The sequence below is a fragment of the Stegostoma tigrinum genome, chromosome 21 (assembly GCF_030684315.1).
Source record: "Stegostoma tigrinum isolate sSteTig4 chromosome 21, sSteTig4.hap1, whole genome shotgun sequence".
Taxonomy (NCBI): Eukaryota; Metazoa; Chordata; class Chondrichthyes; order Orectolobiformes; family Stegostomatidae; genus Stegostoma; species Stegostoma tigrinum.
The window spans coordinates 18,594,614-18,616,030 of NC_081374.1; the positions used below are offsets into that span (position 1 = coordinate 18,594,614).

Below are 21,417 nucleotides of genomic sequence, written 5' to 3' on the forward strand. Positions count from 1 at the left end.
ACTTATGAAGTGGGATTGAACCAGTTAGCATTATATTCTCTGGAATTCAGAAGATCTTGAGGGGTGAGTCTCAGAAACGTATAAAATGCCAAGAGAACAGACAGGCTAGATGCAGTAAGGATGTTTACATTGACAATGGAGTCCAGAACCATGGGTCACAGACTAAGAATATGGGGAAAGCCAGTTACGGGATGGGGAGAAACATCTTCACCCAGATAGTGGTGCACCTGTGGAATTTGGTACTACAGAAAACAGTCAAGGCCAAACATTGTATAATTTAAAGGAGGAGTCGGAAATAGCACTTGGAGCAAAAGGGGTCAAAAGATGTGTGAAAAGTGAGAGCTGGATTGAGTTGCATGAATACCCATGATAATAAATGGTGTAGCAGGGTCAAGGCCTACTTGTTTTCTATGCTTCTACATTGCCAGACCTGCTGAGCTGTTCCAGCAATTTCTGATTTTATTTCAGCAATTTTTGGATGGCTCATATTTCAGCATAATACCTTTTTCTAATGGAATCAAGTCAAAATTCCTTACATATATTCAGAAACTTACAGAATGTATGCAATTACTCCAATAGACCAGCAGTCAATGGCTTTGTCATATGGTTTTTGGTCCAGAACTTCAGGAGCTTAAGAGAGATAAATTGTATTAGTTTCTTTGAAGAGGTATTTATACTGAAATAAACAGAATGAATAGATATGTTATCTAGGATTACAGTCTTTGTTACGGGAATGTTTGATTAATTGTTATGACATAATTAGTTATCAATTCAAAGCTTTGTTGATGTCTGATTGACTATTTAATCTTGCATCTGTTTGGACATGAAACAAATTCAAAATAAATTGCACAGATATTTGTTAATTTTGTTTCCATTGTACTGTTAATTTGAATTCGACATCCAAAACATCTACCAGGCAGACACTAGACACAAGCTGCACAGATATTAGACAGAAAACATGCAGTTCACCCATATCTGTGTGCATAATGAGTCTGAGATTACACTGTCTGATCACTATAGGGCAGATACCACCCAACTGCAATGGGGGAAATATTATACGAGGTGAGTATAACATTGCAAGAGTCTCCCACTTACAAAACTTAAATGCATAATTAAACAGATTTTCATTTAAGGTGAAGAATCACTGGGATAGTTATGCACATTAACTGAATTTGTGTCTGAGGCATTCATTAATAGAAGCATTTCTTTCATTTAAAAGTTCTGTCCCTGAAATAATTAATGCATTCCTGCCAGCAAATTCTGTGAATACTCGAGGTCTATTCTGGTCAAACATTTTATCAACATTATTGAAGTATAAATAGAAATAAAAAAGCAGTACTTCAGGACTATGGATTTTCTAAACAATGCTTATTGAATATCACAATGGGATATTTGGAAAGTGGAACTTTTCTTTAACCAGCAGTAGCTTCAAATATTCCATGGTTGTGCACACTGCAAGTCAAATGTAGATTAAAATGTTACTGTTCCACTTATCGAGAAGTATGTTCTAAGTGCCAAATGGCCGCACTTCCTTCTAAATGCATATATGCCTAACAAGCTGTGCTATTTAGGGACAATTTTTCTTTACTAGCCATTTTTATTAAGAAATAAACACATATATCTTAGATCTAAAACTAATTTTATATTGAAAACGTTAGACTCCAGGGTGCCAGCATGCATAAAACAGCCCTCAACACAAATCTGATTTTCTTAGAATTACCATTGAAATTATAAGCATGGGTTTGTGTGTTATGTCACCCATTCCCAGCAATGTTCAGTTAGATTTTCTCAATCCACTTTAAAATAGGTGAAATTCCAGCTTTGGGTCCCAGAAGCGATTTATCATAACTTTGGGCAAGTCATATTTTACAGTCTACCTTACTTTAATAGTGTGTGAACACAGGAAGATAGTGCAGTTTTCCACAGCTCAGACTCATCTGTGTGCTTGTTGTTGGATTATAACCCCATTTTCGCATTCCCCAATCTTTTTCTTGATCATGCTTAGTTAAAACCACTACCAATATTTGTCGATATTTCATACATAAATGCAACGTCTGCCAATTGATTTGGTTCACAGTACTAATTCAGCTCATCAGAGACCAGGAATCACAATGCAGACAATTTGAGTGCATGGAACAGAGCCATAGTGCACAACAAAAGATCCACATGTGGCTCCCATTCTTCAAGTTTTCTGCGCAAAAGGCAGGTCTTTGGTGATTATTTGCTGAACCATGGCAAATTGCTGTGGTAAATAAAACCACAGGTATGGGGAAGTAGCAGGTCCAAGTCTACTTCAGCCGTAACAGGGATCAAACAGGGCTGTTGGTGTTAATCTATTCCATGTGTTAAACTTTAGGCAACTGTGCTATCTAGACTCCAAGTGTGGTCCAGAATGCCGATTAAATATTGCATGGCCTTCTGCCATGCAAACATTTGCCTAAATAACAGTAGCTACGCATCAAAAGCAACCCATTGATTATAAAACTGTCTTGAAAAACCTTCAAGACAAGATGAAACACTAAAGTAACATAATGTTTTTCTCTCTAAAGTCAACTCAATTCTTGAGTAAAAAAATTCCGAAAACACAAGAAATTTTTACAGTTTTTGAATTTAGTAAACATTGTTGTGCAGAGAGTCAGCAATGAAACATTCTTATCTCATTAACTATCACAATATCATATAGTCAACTACCAAAGTTCTAATGTCTACTTATGAATTAATTCAGTTCATAAAACACCCTACCCACATAGCCAGGTGTACCACATGCTGTTGACATCACACCCATGTCCAGCATTTTTGAAAGACCAAAGTCACTGATCATAATCTTGGAGTTTTCATCAGGGCTGTAGAACAGCAGGTTTTCTGGCTATGACAGAAATTTTAACATTAGTAACAGTGCTATAATATCCCTTGCTTTAGATCACGGGTGAAGCTACATTTTGAACATCATAATTATTACTGGACAGTATTGGGTGCTTTGAAAAGAATATGAATCTGACAAGGTTCAGCTTAGAAAACTAAGGAATGTTGCTCTGCGAAACAGAACACTTTCCAATTCAGACCATGGATATTAGTATCAAACACACTCTGGCCAGATATAGGGAATTGGATATACAATAAAGATCCCACTATTTTGAAGTGCAAGATGTATCTTAACAGCTAACCTCAGAAAAGAAATAATCCTTCTCATCTGACATTTATCCCTTTCCCGCAATGATCATCTCAGCTGCAATTTGTTGTTTGGGAACTATGATTCACAATCACAAGATTCTGGACTGAGAATGGCCAGCAAAACTCAATGTTTGGGGAAAAACAAACGTTGATGATACGACAGCCTCTGAAATGCATGCCTGAATATTATGGTGATGACAGACATCCCATCTGAAAGTGCTGAAAGCAGGTGTTCCAGTCTGCAGTTGGACTTGGGCAGCAAATTTGGCAGTGGATTTCAATTAATTGGCTGCTTCTATCCAGAGAAATTGTTGGTTCAATCAAAGGGCTGGCCGTTTAGTTGCCTTAGCAGCACCATTGCTTTGAATGGCCTTTGTTGGAACTTCAAAATCAGGGAGAAAGCCTCAGTGGCTGGATATGCTTGGAAAAAGGTTAGTGGGGTTGGGGAAGTGTCCACAGATTGGGAGAGAGGGAGGGGAGAGGTGGCTTGCTGAAAATACATTGTCACAAGGTCAGCCATTATTACTAGGCTACACATCCATGGAAGGTAGGGTTTCGCAAATAGAATCCTTTAGGAGAATGCTCACTGGATGGTCTCCTTCTACAGTGCTGGGCCTCCTAAACTGAGATGGGTAAAATGTCTGTGAGACATTAATGGCCCTCAATTGGTTATTTAGCAGCCAGCTGATCCAGCACACCTTCCCAAATGTTGAATTATGCCATTTTTTTAGACTTCCTGTCTCCAAACTCATTGCCAAAGTGTGGGAAAACTCAGCTATTAACTTTATTCCTCTCTCCAAAGGTGTAAACTAACTAATTTTCAAATCTACAGGATTTCCGCTATTTTGTTTTGTCTTGAGAATATCCAGATCTACTTCAGATAGAGCTTCTACAGACCTTGTAATCAAACCAGTTTGCTCTGATGATTCATATCTTTAAAATTTTCTGCCACATGACAGGTTAGATGCAAGCTGGATATTGATTTTTTTTAAAAAATGTAACACTGGACAACATTGAAGAATTACTCGTTTTAAGCCAATGACAGGGATAAAGAAAGCTGATATTTCAAAATTGCAATCTGGTTGTATTTTGTTTCCCCATTTAAGCTTCTGCTTGAAATACTGGGACTCTCTTCCTGCTCTGAATTTTATTTATATAATGACAGTACTTATGCATAAAGAATGCAGTGCCCAAGGTAACAAGCTGGCTTAGTCCAACATGTACAGAGTGCTTTAACTGTCAAAAAGACCATTGTACACTGGTACTTGTGTGTGAAAATATTTTCATTACAGAGCCTATTGAGAATATTTTCACGGTTACAAATAATCGTAAAAACCTATTGAAAATTGGTCAATTGGACTAATGATGCCTTGACATCAGCTGTTATTAAGATTTGCAAAACAATTCAAAATCAGGCAGATTTCCATTACCATGATTATGCATTGATAGATTACAATTATTTAATTAACTTTACATATGTCTTGCATAATTGGACTTGGAAGTACTTTATCATAATAAGCAATAAATCCAGTAGCAATAGTTTGATTTGAATACAGCATACAGTGAGGAGATAGAATGCACATCCTACAAAAAACTGTGGGACTGAAATTTTCCCTATTGAGTAGAATGAAATCAGCTCAAAGCCAATTGATGCATTTAGTGCAGCGTGGCTGAGTTAATTTCATGTTCATGTTGAAGATCAACATCACCCAATTGAATCGGTTACTTCCATTATGAATTGAACTGATATCTCTTTCTGAAAAGCATTTATTTTATCCCAAGCTCTGCAATGCAGTTTGTAAAGAATCACATCTGATTGATGTTCCCTCCAAACATCCATGAGCCATCACCAAGATCTTTGAACAGCTTTAATCAAAGTATTTAATAATTTGCATATACCATTGCTTTCAGTTCTACATTATTAAACCCTTATGTGAGTTTAGACAGTTACAAAGCTGCTTTTTTTTGGTCAATAGTGTCACTGGACTAGAATTCCAGAGCCCCAGCTTGAGGTTCTGGACACACAGGCACAAACGGCACCATGTCAGATGGTAAATTCTGAGTTCAATCATAAAATTTTAGAATAAAAAAAAAGACTACATAGGCACCTTCGATTGTCATTTTAAAAAAAGTATTTCGGGAAAGCAATTTGCCGCCTGGGCTGGCCTATATGTGACTCCAAACCTGTAGCAATGTGATTGACTTTTAACTGAGCAATTAGGAATGGATAAAAACGCTGGCTTAGCCAGTGATGTCTACATCCTGTGAATGAATTTTTAAAAAAACTATCATCTGAAATGACAGGAAATGCATTTTCTCCCATCCAGGAGAAAAATGATTCAGTGTCCACCTGGGGATTACTCAGTGCAAAAAGCTACACTTGTTTCGTAGAGTGCAAAGGCATGGAAGTCGTTAAATGCAGACCCCCGAATGATATTGTCCCTTTATGTATTAAATATCATAATAATTAATACTTCCTGAAAAATTAGAACATTGTTTGTTCATTATTGTTTTTTCAAATATTTTCATCAGCAAAATGATTTTAATACCTTTAAGTCTCGGTGTACAATTCCATTCTCATGCAGGTATTTCACAGCAACAAGTACCTGCTGAATCAGAATGCTGGCATCTTTCTCTGTGTAAACCCCACGGTCTAGAATCCTGTCAAAAAGTTCTCCTCCTAACACACTGGAAATAAATGCAAACTTAAATGCTTCATCAATGAAAAGAATTGCACACTCAAAGTGCTTGCACCCCAATACATAAAACATTGTTTTATTCCCAAGAAACAACGCCACCGAGTCCTCTAAGCAACTTAATGATTTGAACTTTTATTATGTCTTTAGCATGGTAAAACATTCCAAGGCACTGCACAATAGAGTCATCAATTTGCAGCACATATATTCCTGCAGAAATCATGATATAACAATAAAGTGGTGATATATCTACCACTTATAATATTCCCCAGTGGTAAAGATCATTACGTTGGCAACATATTCTTTACTGAGACATTCCTTCATTAATTCTATACTATTTAATACCTTTGTAACAATGCATGGGGTAATATGTTCTTTGAGATCGAACTGTTTTGAGAATTATGACATTAAGACAACTTCATGATGACACAAGGAAAATTGTGGTTATTTCTCAATGAGATTCTGTTTTTCAACCATAGTCTCAATAGAAACTCTGGAGAAACTACATGAATAACACTTATAAAGTTTCTATGTAGTTTCTGCAATCTTCTATCAAGGGAACCTAAAGATCCCTTTAGAAAATCTACCTTGATGTGCAGCAGAGATTCCGTGATAGTCATTGCTATTCATTGTAATCTTGCAGATATAAAGAGAAAAAGCCTTCTATAGAGCCTTCCAAAGCTCAGAACCTCCCAAAATCACCTTCCAGCCATTGAATTATTCTTTAAGCATAGTCATTGTGATTTTTAAAAAATAATTCCCATCAAATTACCCACAGCCAGCTCCCACAAACAGCAATGTAATTAAAATCAAATAATTTACATTTAAGAAGGCCAGTTGTGATACCAAGAAGAACTGCCCTGCGCTTCATAAAAATAGTGCCATGGGATTTTCTACATAGGCCTGGGGGAAACTGAAAGAAGCTCAAACAAAGATCTCATTTGAAACTATAGTGACTGTGATTCCATATAATTGTTCTCCCTTAGAATAACAGTGGAATGCATTAGTGACCTGAGTCAACGTCAGATGTGTTACACTCTGAGCTATATCGAACACACCCAACTGTCAAAAGCTTGATTACATCACAGGCTTCTAGTTTGGTATTGATATTGTGCTGATCATTTTCTGCTGGCCTATCCATTGAGTATTCCATTGAAAAACATTTATTGGCTAATCTCTTGATTATAAAGCTCCAACTTCAAGGTGGCACCATAAAGAATGGCAAATATTAATCTGTCAGGTGAAGTAGAAACAATAGGAATAACCTTCCAACATTGTGCTTTTGGCACGGTACCTAACCTATCAGGAATGCATAATGTTATGCTTAACTTAAAGTGGAACATAATGCATGGCAAGTGCTCACATTTTTGATATGCCAAACCAGAGCGCAGGCTCCCTACTGGCAGCATGAAATTGAATGCCATCTCAAGTTTGTTCCCTCCCTGGGGAACCGTTCTGTACAGGTTTTACCTGTTCCTCCAATTGTGGCTGTTGCACTTCACACACCAGCTCCAAGGTATGGAATTCCCTTCAGAAACCTTTTTCACATCTCTCTGCCTCTCTGTCCCTTTTTTTTAAAACATACTGCATACATTATTCTTCCAAAACTAGGGTTTTGATTATCTTTCCTAAAATCTCCTTTTCTAGTTCTGTGTCAAATTTGTTCACTCATACCATTGCTCTGCATACATGTAGTCCTGCACTGTGATTTTATTAGATTAACCACATTGTGCAGTTAGCATGCTTTCTTAAATGCAATAAGCAGATTTCTGTCATGACAATGACACCGAGGTGTAAATGGCCCATAACATCACTATTTGTGGTGAGTGGAATGAGCTTCCAGAAGAAGTGGAGGGTGTGGGTACAGTTACAATGTTTAAAAGGCATTTGAATAAGTAAATGAATAGAAAACGTTTGGAAGGATATGGGCCAAGCACAGGCAGGTGGGACTAATTTAGTTTGGGATCATAGTTGGCATGGACAGTTTGGGCTGAAGAATCTGTTTCCATTATGTATGACTCTATAGTTCAATGCCTTGGAATGTTTTACCATGCTAAAGGTACTATAAAGTTTAAATCAATGTAGTCACTCCCCACAGCACAGCACAGATCTCTCAGTTGCATCTACATCATTGACACCACATACTTTATGAAATGAAATGAAGTATGAATCACAGCAAGAGTTTCATAAAGTGAATTTGAATGCTACTCACAGTTGCATAACTAGGTAAAAGTGAGTGGGACTTTCATAGATGTCCTCCAGAGCTACAATGTTTTCATGTTTTATCCTGAAATCCAGAAAGATAAGGAAAAGCACTGCAATCATTCTGCAATCTCCAGGGCAAATGGGGACAAGCAATAAAATGCTGGCTCAACCAGCGACACCCATGTCCAATGAGCGAAGACAAAAAAATTGCAAAAATACATTCATTTAAGTTACGCAAATAAATTGCAAACAATGTGTAAGCAAAATAAAAACAATCTTACCTTCTCAAAACGGCAATTTCATTTTCTAATGGGATGTCATTTACATCATTTTTCTGAACACATTTCAAAGCTACCATTTTGTCAGTTGCCCTTTCTTTTGCCAAATACACTTCAGAAAAGGCCCCTCTGTCCGGATAAAAGAAACATTTGTTATTACATGCATGAGTAACAGCGTAGTTAAGTACAATTTTACAATTCATTCGTTGATTTGGTAGAGATATAGGATTCTGAAGAAAAAATTTACCTCTTCTATGCAGATAGTGATATGAGAGAACATTATCATCTGTTATAGATCCTCCACTGTTTTCATTTCAATGACATCAATGGGATGAAAATCAGGCAGATTTCACAGCGGGAAATGATTCGCTACACTAGATTACCTCTACTTATCTGTGTTCAATGCAGTTTTTCAAAGTCTTCCCTCTTTTTTGAAGTAAAACAGCTAAAATAAAGTTGCCTATGTTGAAACTGGTTAGAAGGCTAGACCTCAGTCCAGTCAAATGGGGGACATAATTATATCAGGGGTCCTGGTACAGTCAGTCAGGGGCACAGTCCACACACAGCCAGGGTCTTGGCTAGAGTCAGTCATCAGCTTGGAGTGGTCATCATCGGGGGATGCATACAATTGCGGTCCTGGGAATGATAAATGTTCCATCCTATAGGGCCTGCAGCAGCAGTCAGGGGAAGTCATGTATCATCAGCCACACAGTTGCAACATAGTTTAATCAGTCACATCCAAGGACTTCTCGTTGAAGTCACTGACAGGTAAAGGGTGAATATAGTCCTTGGTATCTGTCTGTTGAATTTTAAGAAGAGTGCGGGAGGTGGGAGGACGGTTGAGGCAGTGAAATGGAACACTGCCAAAAAGTGGGGGAGGTTGAAGTCAAGGCTAGGACTATCAAGAAGGAAGAAGTGCTTGTGGTGATGGGAATAAGGACTGTACTCAGGTGATAGTCATGTTTATGGAGGATACGTGGAATGGTGTCTGTGGTAGGCCACAAGACGGGCTGCTAATGGCCATAATCAGCATACCACAGCAAATACTTGAAACATATGTTTGCAAACTCCAGCTATTTCACTTGCAAATATTTCTTGCCTGCAGAATAGATGTGCTTATGCAACCAATACTGCTCAAAGGCAGATCACACCAGACCAGTGGTGCTGGCTAAACTAGCATTGTCATCTTAGTGACACAGAATTTAAACGGCAATAACTCAAAAGTGGGTGAATGCTAAGCAAAAGTTGTCCATCATTTGTGGAACTTCAAAGGATGCTACAAGACATGAGGATTAGCATCATAAGTCTGATGATAGACACAATGAATGCCATGGGAAATGGGATGGTTGAAGTGGGTCTGGAATGGGAAGGGAGTCAGAGCACCGCAGGCACTCCCTTCTGATTGTAATATGTTGGACACTCAGCCAGTGTGGCACCTTCATCACGTGGTGCACATGTTGCCATCTGGATCATGGTAGAGCAGAAGATAGGGCAGTTGAAGGTGCAGCTCCTATGCTTGGAGCAGTCAGGGGGCTCCCTCCAGTATCGTCCAGGCACAGTGTACCACTTCATTCTGTCCCACTGGTGTTCTGCACAATTGGAGTAAGAACTGAGGTAACATGACAGCCAGTGAGGAGTCAGGTAAAGAGGAGGAGTTTTCCAGAAGTAGGATAAGGACACTAAGCTGGAGGAAGATCTCCTCTTGACAAGGCTGAGGGGAGCTTACTGACACCCAGTTCCAGTGGACAAGAGCTGAGTGGTGAAGACCATCATAGACTGCCAATGTCAAGAAGCTATGACTTCTTTTTCATTGTGCATATAAACCACAGACTGTGCTCATTGGCATTCTGTTCTCTTTCAGTGGCTACGAATAAAATCTCATGTTTGCATTTGTCTATGTGTTTGCCTGTCTGTGACGGTCCCTGAGGACAATGCCAAGATATGGGTGACCACTGGGCTTTGAGTGAAAAGCAGTGGAGATTGGAGAGGCTGCTCAGTTAAGATGAGCTTTTCTGCTGCAGTGTCTCTCCCCTTGAATCTTGAGTAGCAGGTTCAAGTTCCACCTGCTCCATTGGTGCGTAATAATATGTCTGAATAGGTTGATTAGAAACTACATAGGTGTAGCTCAGAATAGAAGGCCTTGTGATTGAACAGTAATGAGGGTGAGAGAATAGGTTGCAAGCACAAGGGAATGTCAGCCATGCCAATAATGTGCCATGGGTAGCTTGGCTTTGTGGTTGCTATTCCATTACGCTAACAATGAGTGGCAACATTGTATTGCCAATGCTTGTTGGTGTGTATGGCAGCCTTTCAAAGATGGTGTAGATTCAAGGAATGCCAGTATTTTGGTGAGTATCCGTTGAGTGATGAATTGTTGCGGGAACAGTATGCAGCAAGATGGGGATAAAATCATATGTGAATTCTCCTTAGGGGCAGCATAGATAGTTAATGGGAGCGTTTGGTGTGAAATAATGAGAAATCTAACCAAGCTTCATGGTGAGAATTCGCCCAAAAAGGACTTGACCTGACTCACACTTAACCAAAACGAACATAATATTCATTGCATTATCTTTCTCATGGCTAATGGTTTACAGAAACAAGATTATTGTCGCCAAAAGAAAGTAGCTGTCAATGAAAGTAAACTTTCATATGTGGGCGTGCCATTTGTTAGAATAGCCCACTGAGTAGCCAAGATTTTAAAAAAAATTTAAATCTGCAAATTTTAAAACAGCCAGCATCCTCCTTCTGTGTTGCTCCTGAACTTTTTTTCAGAAATTTGCATGAATCATAGATTAAATACAATGCTCAGAAATCTTTGAATCATTTAACAATTGTTCTCTTCAGTAAAATTGCTCAACAAGTAAATAAAATGCTTGGTGGCTCAGTGGTTAGCGCTGCTGCCAGTGCTAAGAACCCAAGTTCAATTCCAGCATTGAAATACCAGACAGAATTCCCTTCTCAATCCAAACTATAGATTTGACTTGAGATAGTGGGAACTGCTGATGCTGGAGAATCTGAGATAACACGGCGTGAAGCTGGATGAAGGGTCCTGACCCGAAACATCAAGCTTTCCTGCTCTTCTGATGCTGCTTGGTCTGTTGTATTAATCCAGCTTCACACTGTGTTATCTATACATTTGACTTAACTGTAAATTTCAATTCTTAGTCTCCAGAGTCTAATAGCCTCTTCCTTGAGTACTTATACAACTGAGCACAGACTCTTCAGCTTTGAATAACCACCTCATGGTTCTACCCAAACGCTTCGGGTATGAAAATTTCAAGCTAAGCCTTTATACTAAGATGCCCTATTTCTAATTTTTCCAAACTGACTCCTTGCTGCAGAAGAACTACGTCCTTATATCTAACTTCACTCAGCACTGTGAACTGAGACCAAAAGCTTTCCAATCTATGTTTCTCTAATCAAAAGAAAAAGAAAATCCCTGATCTTTCTGACTGAAAGCAGGCTAATATTCTTCAATTATTAGTCTTTCCTCCTGCAAATCTCCCGTTAGCACTCTAGGAACTCACCTTTTCGTATAGATTTCTAACATCATGGCTCCAGAAAAACCGATCAATTGACACAGTGTGAAACTAGAGGAACACAACAGGTCAGCAGCATCAGAGGAGCAGGAAAGCTGACGTTTCAGGTCAGAACCCTTCGTCCTTGCAGTGGGATTATAGACCCGAAACGTCAGCTTTCCTGTTCATCTGATGCTGCCTGGCCAGTTGTGTTCCTCTAGCTCCACAATGTGTTATCTCTGACTCCAGCATCGGTAGTTCTTATTATCTCTCAATGCTTCAGTAAACCTGCTCATGCACAAAGATCCACATGCCACTAGTTCAAATTCCAAACTCTAAAATAATTTACATTAATATCTGTATAAATCACATGCCTTCAACCACAATATATGACATATTAACCTAGAATATTTTTCTGTATCTCTCTTGTGTAAAACAAAGAGACACTAGTTTAAACCAGCAAGACAAAATGTTAGATTTGATATCAAGAACAAGTTCCTCACACAAAGTACGATTAAGATGTGGAATAAACTTCCAGAAAGAACTGTGGAGTCAGAAATCCAAAATCATTGAAGAAACAAATGGATGTTACAATGGGAGTTACAACTTTTGGCCCTCTCTTGATGGATGAATTAAGACAGGCCAAATGATCTTCTTCAGCTGTAATTATTTGTGACTAGAATCATAGGGCCATAGAGTTCTAGATTCATACAACATGGAAACAGGTCATTTGGCCAACTCATTTGCACTAACCAAGTTTCTCAAAACTATACTAATCCCACTTGCCTGCATTTGGCCATTATTCCTCTAAACCTTTCTATTCATGCACCTATCCAAATGTTTTTTACGGGTTGTAACTATACCAGCATCTATCATTTCCTCTGGCAATTCATTCCACATACAAGTTCTGTGTGAAAAAGTTGCCCCTCAGGTCCCTTATAAATATTTCTCCTCTCACATTAAAAATATGTCCCCTAGTATTGAACACCTCAATCCAAGAGAAAAGACCTTTGCTATTTACTTATCTCTACTCCCCATTATTTTATAAACCACTATAAGGTCATATGTCAGCCTCCTAAGCTCCAATGAAAAATGGCCCCACCTACCCAGCCTCTCCTTATAACTCAAATCCTCCAGTCCTGATAACATCCTGAGAAATCCTTTCTGCACCATCTTCAATTTAATAATATCCTAGCAAGTTTTGAGAAGATTTGTAGCTCAGGTTGAGGTTCTGGATGTAAGTTTGCTCGCTGAGCTGGAAGGTTCATTTTCAGACGTTTCATCACCATTCTAGGTAACATCAATGAGCCTCCGGTGAAGCGCTGGTGTTATGTCCTGCTTGGAATTTATGTGTTTAGGTTTCCTTGGGCTGGTGATGTCATTTCCTGTTCCTTTTCTCAGAGGGTGGTAGATGGGCTCCAAATCAATGTGTTTGTTGATGGAGTTCCGGTTGGAATGCCATGCTTCTAGGAATTCTCATGCGTGTCTCTGTTTGGCTTGTCCTAGAATGGATGTGTTGCCCAATCAAAGTGGTGTCCTTCCTCATCTGTATATAAGGATACTAGTGATAGTGGGTCATGTCGTTTTGTGGCTAGTTGATGTTCATATATCCTGGTGGCTAGCTTTCTGCCTGTTTGTCCAATGTAGTGTTTGTCACAGTTCTTGCAAGGTATTTTGTAAATGACGTTTGTTTTGCTTGTCGTCTGTATCGGGTCTTTTAAGTTCATTAGCTGCTGTTTTAGTGTGTTGGTGGGTTTGTGGGCTACCCTGATGCTGAGAGGTCCAAGTAGTCTTGCAGTCATTTCCGAAATGTCTTTGATGTAGGGGAGAGTGGTTATGGTTTCTGGGCACGTTTTGTCTGTTTGTTTGGGTTTGTTGCTGAGAACGCGGCAGACTGTGTTCAATGGGTACCCATTCTTTTAGAATACGCTGTATAGGTGATTTTCTTCTGCTCTGCGTAGTTCCTCTGTGCTGCAGTGTGTGGTGGCTCATTGGAATAATGTTCTAATGCAGCTTTGTTTGTGGGTGTTGGGATGGTTGCTCCTGTAGTTCAGTATTAGGTCCGTATGTGTTGTTTTCCTGTAGACGCTGGTTTGAAGTTCCCCATTGGCTGTTCGCTCTACTGTGACATCTAGGAATGGCAGTTTGTTGTTGTTTTCCTCCTCTTTTGTGCAATAATATCCTTCCTATAGCAGAGTGTCCGGAACTGTACACAGTATTACAAAAGTGGCCTCACCAACATTCTGTCAAATCTCAACATTTTATCCCAGCTCCTATACTCAAAAGGTGTGAGCAATTAAGGCAAACATGCTAAATGCCTTCTTAACCACCCTGTCTGTGGCACAACTTTCAAAGAACCATGTACCTCAACCTTCACATCTCTCTGTTCACAACACTACCCAGGGCACCACCATTAACTGAAAAAGTCTTCTCCCTGTTTATTTTACCAAAATGCAATACCTCACATTTGTCCAAATTAAACTCCATCTGCCACTCCTCAGCCCATTAGCTCAATCAGGATCCCTTTGAAATCTTCTTCACTGTGGACTCTACAGCATCATCCACAAACTTACTAATCATGCCTCCTTTATTCTCATTCAACTTATTTATAGACATGACAAATAAAAATGGATCCAGCACCAACAGCTGGGGAACACCACTGGTGACAGGCATCCAGTATAAAACAAAACCCTCCACTACCATCATTTGTGTCCTACAGTCAAATCATTTTTGTATCTAATTGACAAGCTCTCCCTAACTTTACTAATTAGTCTCCTACGTCTACCTGGTCAAAAACTTTACTAAAGTCACGTAGACAACATCTACCGCCTTGTCATCAATCTTTTTGATCACATCATCAAAAAAATTCAAACAAGTTTGTGAGACATGATTTCCCATGCACAAAGCCATGCTGGCTTACTCCTAATCAGCCCTTCACTACTGTTACATAAAGAGTTTCTAGATGACACCATGATTATTTCAGAACAGTAGCAACAGCTCCCTTTGGCCTATTGCGTTCATACCAGCCAACAAGCAGCTATCTATTCTAATCCCATTTCAACTGCTCATCTAAATATGTTTCAAATGTTCTGAGGGCTCACCTTACTCATATCAATCATTTTGTAATCTATTATTTGAGATGACACTCAAACCAGTCTTTTCAGAATAATAAACTGTTACTCCCACCACATAAGAATACATTGTCAGAACTTCCTAGCCTTCCTTCAATAGCAACATGAGTACACACATTGTAAAGAATGACTCAGGCAGATGTTTTGTAGACACAATTTTCCTTACCCTATATTGACACTACACCATCTTAGAAAAATATACCTTCAATATTCCTATAGCCATGACGTTTACAATATAACACAACAACATATAACCATATCCTGTAGCCCTTATTGAGTGACTGCCTGTTTCTGTATCCTAGCAGATCTATTTGAATCAATGTTTAATAGCTTCTAACGTACATATTTACATTTAAGTGAAGATGGTAGTGTAATGGTAACGTTACTAGACTGGTAATCCAGACTCTCCCGGGGATGTGAGTTCTAAATCCTATCTTAATATAAAATAAAAACCAAAAGAACTGTGGATGCTGTAAATCAGGAACAGAAACAAAGTTGCTGGAAAAGCTCAGCAGATCTGGCAGCATCTGGCAGGAAGGGTCGCCGGACCTGAAACGTTAACTCTGTTTTCTCCTCCAATCTGCTCAGATCTGCTGAGCTTTTCCAGAAACTTTGTTTTTGTTCCTAAATTCCACCAGCAGCAACCTAGGATTTAAGTTCAAATAATAAAATCTGAAATTGAAAGATCAGTCTTACTAGGGAGGCATGGTGGCTTAGTGGTTAGCACTACAGCCTCATCTCCAGGGACCTGGGTTCAATTCCAGCCTCAGGTGACTGTCTGTGTAGAGTTTGCACATTCTCCCTGTGTCTGCATGGGTTTCCTCTGGGTGCTCTGGTTCCCTCCCACAGTACAAAGATGTGCAGGCTAAGTGGACCAGCCATGCTAAATTGCCTGTAGTGTTCAGGGGTGTGTGGGTTATAGGGGAACGGGTCTGGTGGGATTCTTCAAGGGGTGGTGTGGACTTGTTGGGCTGAAGGGCCTGTTTCCACACTGTAGGAAACCTAATCTAATGACAGTGGTAAAGTTATTGTTGTAAAACCCATCTGATTCACTAATGTCCTTTCAAGAAAGAAATCTACCATCTTTATCTGGTCTGGCTTACATGAGATTCTGGAGCCATAGCAAGTTGAAAAGGCTTAATACAGCATTAGGATGAGCAACAGATGCTAGTAAAGCAATACCTACATCCCGTCAAAGGACATTATAATTTGATTTTTCCATACTGTACATCAATTTTTTTTATCTTATGAATTTTTTTGTGGCAAAACTGATAAGTAATTAAGACAAGTGACAAAGTCCTTCTGCCTCAGAACTAAATGGAAACATCCATAAGAAGTCGATTCAAATTCAAGGACCAGAGTAAAGAGGGCAGAATGAACCTGTAACCTTTTAATTTTAATATTAATTCAGAAACAATGGTAGATTACTTTTCAGCAGTCAGTAAAAGATTAGGTTTGGGTTGTAGATTATTAATGATTAATTATTAATTCCTGGCAGAATTTTAAAGGAAGTAAGGAAAAATACATTCAGAGGTACTAGGAACTGCAGATGCTGGAGAATCTGAGATAGCAAGGTGTAGAGCTGGATGAACACAGCAGGCCCAGGCAGCATCAGAGAAGCAGGAAAGTTGATGTTTTGGGTCTAGACCCTTTTTCAGAAATGGGGTAGGCAAAGGTAGATTCTAAAATAAATAGGGAGAGAGGGGGAAGCGGATAGAAGTTGGATAAAGGAGAAGATAAGTGGAGAGGAGACAGACAGGTCAAAGAGGTGGGGATGGAGCCAGTAAAGTTGAATGTAGGTGGGGAGTTAGGTAGAGATAGGTCAGTCCGGGGAGGACAGACAGGTCAAGCATCAGGGTGAGGCTGGTAGGTAGGAGATGGGCGTGGGGCTTGAGGTGGGAGGAGGGGTTAGATGGGAGGAAGAACAGGTTAGCGAGGCGGAGACAAGCTGGGCTGGTTTTTGGGATTCGGTCAGGGAAGGGGAGATTTTGAAGCTTGTGAAATCCACATTGATACCATTGGGCTGCAGGGTTCCCAAGCAAAATATGAGTTGTTGTTCCTGCAACCTTTGAATGGCATCGTTGTGGCACTGGAGAAGGCCCAGAATAGGCATGTCGTCTGAGGAGTGGGAGGGGTAGTTGAAATGGTTTGCGACTGGGGGGTGCAGTTGTTTATTGTGAACCGAGCGTAGGTGTTCTGCAAAGCGGTCCCCAAGCCTCCACGTGGTTTCCCCAATGTAGAGGAGGCCACACCAGGTGCAGTGGATACAGTTTACCACATTGGCAGGTGTGCAGGTGAACATCTGTTTGATGTGGAAGGTCGCCTTGGGGCCTGGGATGGGGTTAAGGGGCGGACATATAGGGGCAGGTTTAGCACTTTCTGCAGCTACAGGGGAAAGTGCCAGGAGTGACAGGGGGCTGGTGGGGACTGTGGAGCAGACAAAGGAGTCATGGAGAGAGTGATCCCTCCACAAAGCAGATAAAGGTAGGAAGGGAAAAATGTCTTTGGTGGTGGCGTCAAATTGCAGATGGCGGAAGTGCCGCAGGATGATACATTGGATCTGGAGGTTGGTGGGGTAGTACGTGAGGATGAGGGGGATCCTGTTTTGGTTGTTATTGCAGGGAGGGAGTGTGAGGGATGTGTTGCGGGAAATGCGGGAGACATGGTCTATGGCATTCTTGACCAATGAGTGGGGGAAAGCTGTGGTCCTTGAAAAACAGGGACATCTGAGATGTTCGGGATTGGAATGCCTCATCCTGGGAGCAGATGCAGCAGATGCGAAGGAATTCACTTGAAATGGATATAGTTTTCCAGGTGGTTTCCAGAGATGGAAACAGACAGGTCCAGGAAGAAGAGAGAGGTATCAGAGATGGTCCAGGTGAACCTAAGGTTGTGGTGGAAGGTGTTGGTGAAGTGGATGAAATGTTCGAGCTCCTCATGGGAGCATGAGGCAGCGCCAATACAGTCATCAATGTTAAGGAGGAAGATGTGGGGAATAGGGCCAGTGTAGCTTCAGAAGAGGGATTGTTCCATGTAGGGGCATATCTGTCTGTCATAATACATGCCCTGTTTTTTTTACGTGCCAATTAATATTTTTGGTCAATTCATAATTGTCTGGGATGATATAAGAAACCTATTAATTTGAGCTTAACAGCAACATTAAACAGGAATATAAACAGCTATTGCTATCCTTAATGCAGGTTTCTCAGGAAATAATCATTTGCCATAAATTCCCTGCGCCACACTGAGAATAGCGGTGTTTAAAAAGGTTCTGTTTTTGTAATAGCACCCAAAATATGAATAAGATCTTTGAATTTCATCAACTGGAGAGAGAAAAACGGACAGCAAGGATTTTGCATTAACATCATCACTGGATTGTCGCTACACAGATAGAATGTTGGGCTCAGGAGACTGATTGTATCTGACAAGTGGCAAGGCTGGACCCCAGAGAAGGGCATGACATCATAGTTCACACCAGATGGTGGCAGGTAGAAATGTACATCGCAGTTTTATACAGGACTTTGGAAATATACACGGATCAACTTGTGTACAAATCAAGCACACAGAATCTGAGCCCTTATAAACTGACTGACTCATCCTTAGTGAGGTGGAAAACAGTTGAAAAGTCCTATGAGAGATAATGGGAACTGCAGATGCTGGAGATTCCAAGATAATAAAATGTGAGGCTGGATGAACACAGCAGGAAAAGTCCTTTATAGTAACTTTCCTTTATAGTCCTTTATAGTAACTTTAGTAACTTAAAGTATAGTACTTAAAGTATAGTACTTAAAGTACTTAAAGTATAACTTAAACTATAGTAACTTAAAGTCCTTTATAGTAACTTTTATGAAAAGTCCTATATTCGTTTTAGAAGCAAAACAGAAAAATCAGCTTCTGAGGAAGGGTCACTGGACCCAAAATGTTAACTGTTTCCTCTTCCACAGATGCTGCCAGACCTGCTGAGCTTTTCCAGCAACTTTGTTTTTTTGTTCCCGATTTACAACATCCGCAGTTCTTTTGGTTTGTAGAAAAATCAACTATCTGATGAAGTAATATATTTTCATTGGAAGGGTTACATGGTATTGTCTATTAAACAAAATTCAAGGTAGATCTGCCCTTTTATATACAACCTATTAATAATGGGGCTAAAATTAGGGTACTGTAATGGCGAATGCATGCCTCCCCTGTTTTTAAACGCTGGTAGGTACATTTCCCAGGAGTTGAACGGAAGCGTTGTCCCTGTCATTATACCTGAACTATACCCAATGAATTCAGGCTGAAAACTTGGCGGTTGTGGCAGCTTCGGAAGAGTTTACATTTCACGTCATTCCGAGAAAGTTCACGGACCTACGTTTCTCTTTCCGCATCTTTGGTGAATGCTTCCATTGTAACTGCAGTTTAGTGTGCAGCACCCCCCCCCAAAAAAAAAAGACTTAAAGCGAAATTACTTACGACCCCAGCCGTTCCATTAACTGGAAACTGTCGGTGATGTTGAGTGTTTCTTTCTTCCAGCAAACACACTCCTCCTTGCGGCCCATCGTTTCTGACAACCGTCAAACTAGGCACCTCTCGCCAAATATAAAGAAGGCAGATATTAACTGACAGAACAATTCCCAGGAGAGAAAACAACATTTCACTTGATAAGAACCACGTAAATGCGACAAAATTCGACCACCTAACATTCGCGAATAAAATGAACGTTTCGAAGTTTGTTTGCAACTTCTGAATGGCAAAGAAATTCCCCTTTGCACACAGCAGGAGTCAGCTCGCCTGTTTGAATTCTAGGAAACAGTGACATTTAATAAATTGGAATTTCACGCGCTGGGATGCTTACCTAAGATTTTGTAGAAAAATGGACCCGGACCGTAAGGGTCCTGTCAGCAATGTGAATTATGGTCCCTCACCCCGAATCCAGCTCCTTCTGTGTCTCTGCTGAGTATTAATTCAAAAAGGGATTACAAAACAAATCCAAGCCACTAAATTACAGATCAGCGCCTTAGAGGGGAAGGTTAAGGTCAAGTTAAACTCGCAGCAGGAGAGGGAGATTTTGATGTGGGGAGACGTGGAAAGTCGCAGTAGCTTATAAACTGTGACAAATGCATAGGCTCTGCAGCTTGGCTTCCCCCAGATTCATGTTGTGGATCCGTCAGGATCTCGATAATAGATTGTCATAAGCATTAAAGTATCCTAGCCCTATGTTTTAAAGCAAATCTTTGTTTTGGTTTTTGATTAAGTCCATGTTTTTTTTCTGCCTTTTTGCCGACTATCGATAAGCTTTGGAAAGATACGAGAGCCCCAAGAAATAAGTTAAACACCCTCCGTTTTATCGTCAGGAGTGTTTTCGGAGGTTATCTGCTCCTGTCAATGACATCAGAGATAGTTCCTTTACACCCAATTATCAACATTCTGCGGAAGGCAGTCCCAATCCTAGTTCCTCTATAAATTTACCACGATTAGAGCTTCTGCCCATTTGGGTGGAAAGACCAAATAGCAGACTGGTTGCGTGTTGGATCTCACCAGATCCACGTAAAAAGAAAGCATTTCATCTATCTCACAGTCATAGAGTTGTACAGCACAGAAACAGACCCTTTGGTTCAACCACTTCATGCCAAACATAATCCCTAACTAAACTATTTCCAGCTGCCTGCTCCTGGCCAATGTCCCTCCAAACCTTGCCTAATACTTCTGTATTCTTCAAAGGATAAAACTCAAACACAACAGGAAAAATTAGCTTAATCTCTATTAATTACCTTAGATCAAGTGTGGCAAAGCTAATTTTGCAAATAAGGCCTCCCATTCCAATTCCACCCACTCACATGTGCTAGAAACACATATCCTGTGGAACTCTGACTGAAAATTAAAGACCACGTAGGTGTCAGTTGTAGACAAGTTTGAAGTGACTGTCATGCAAGTCACAGGCATGGCTCCATTCATATTATAGCTTGTCCAAAGTAACTCAAAATAGATCAAAAGCATGTGTTTTTTTATGTTTATGAAGAGGCTAAGATTAGCATGTCCAGAAATATTTGCAAAAGATTTATAGTTAGGATTACAGTTAAATGAATACAACTGTGGATCTGGATCAGGAATTTTGTAATACGAAAGTTAATGGGATTAATTATTTATCTTTGGGTCAGGTATGAACTTGTATGAAGTAAGGTATAACTTCATCGATTGTATGTTAGAATTACTAGGCTCAAGAAAAGAAAAATAACATTCAAAGTGACAAATTAATAGTCATCTGTTAACTTGTAATGTTTGCTGTGCATGATTACAGGGCAAGTGTATATATCACAATTATGTATATGGGTCAGATAATTGAAGAATTTTATCCGTTTTAAGGACAAAAATAAGCTATTTGCTTCAATGCAATTTTTAGTAACAGTTCCCTTGTGACATAGCAGTACTGATGTTTTTA

At 39.8% G+C, this 21,417-nt stretch overlaps 1 protein-coding gene across 2 annotated transcripts in view; it reads right to left on the minus strand.

The window, feature by feature from the left end:
• Positions 1 to 21,417, minus strand: part of LOC125462641 (calcium/calmodulin-dependent protein kinase type 1D-like) — a 50,299-nt gene that overhangs the window by 17,771 nt on the left and 11,111 nt on the right. For both annotated transcript variants that reach the window (XM_048552870.2, XM_048552869.2), the window contains exons 2-8: positions 19,834 to 19,931; positions 19,452 to 19,565; positions 8,354 to 8,479; positions 8,080 to 8,154; positions 5,721 to 5,859; positions 2,743 to 2,866; positions 555 to 630 (exon numbers count right to left, since the gene is read on the minus strand). In XM_048552870.2, coding sequence (XP_048408827.1) covers positions 555 to 630; positions 2,743 to 2,866; positions 5,721 to 5,859; positions 8,080 to 8,154; positions 8,354 to 8,479; positions 19,452 to 19,537 — 626 coding nt within the window. In that variant the 5' untranslated portion in view covers positions 19,538 to 19,565; positions 19,834 to 19,931. The remainder of the gene's footprint in view (positions 1 to 554; positions 631 to 2,742; positions 2,867 to 5,720; positions 5,860 to 8,079; positions 8,155 to 8,353; positions 8,480 to 19,451; positions 19,566 to 19,833; positions 19,932 to 21,417) is intronic.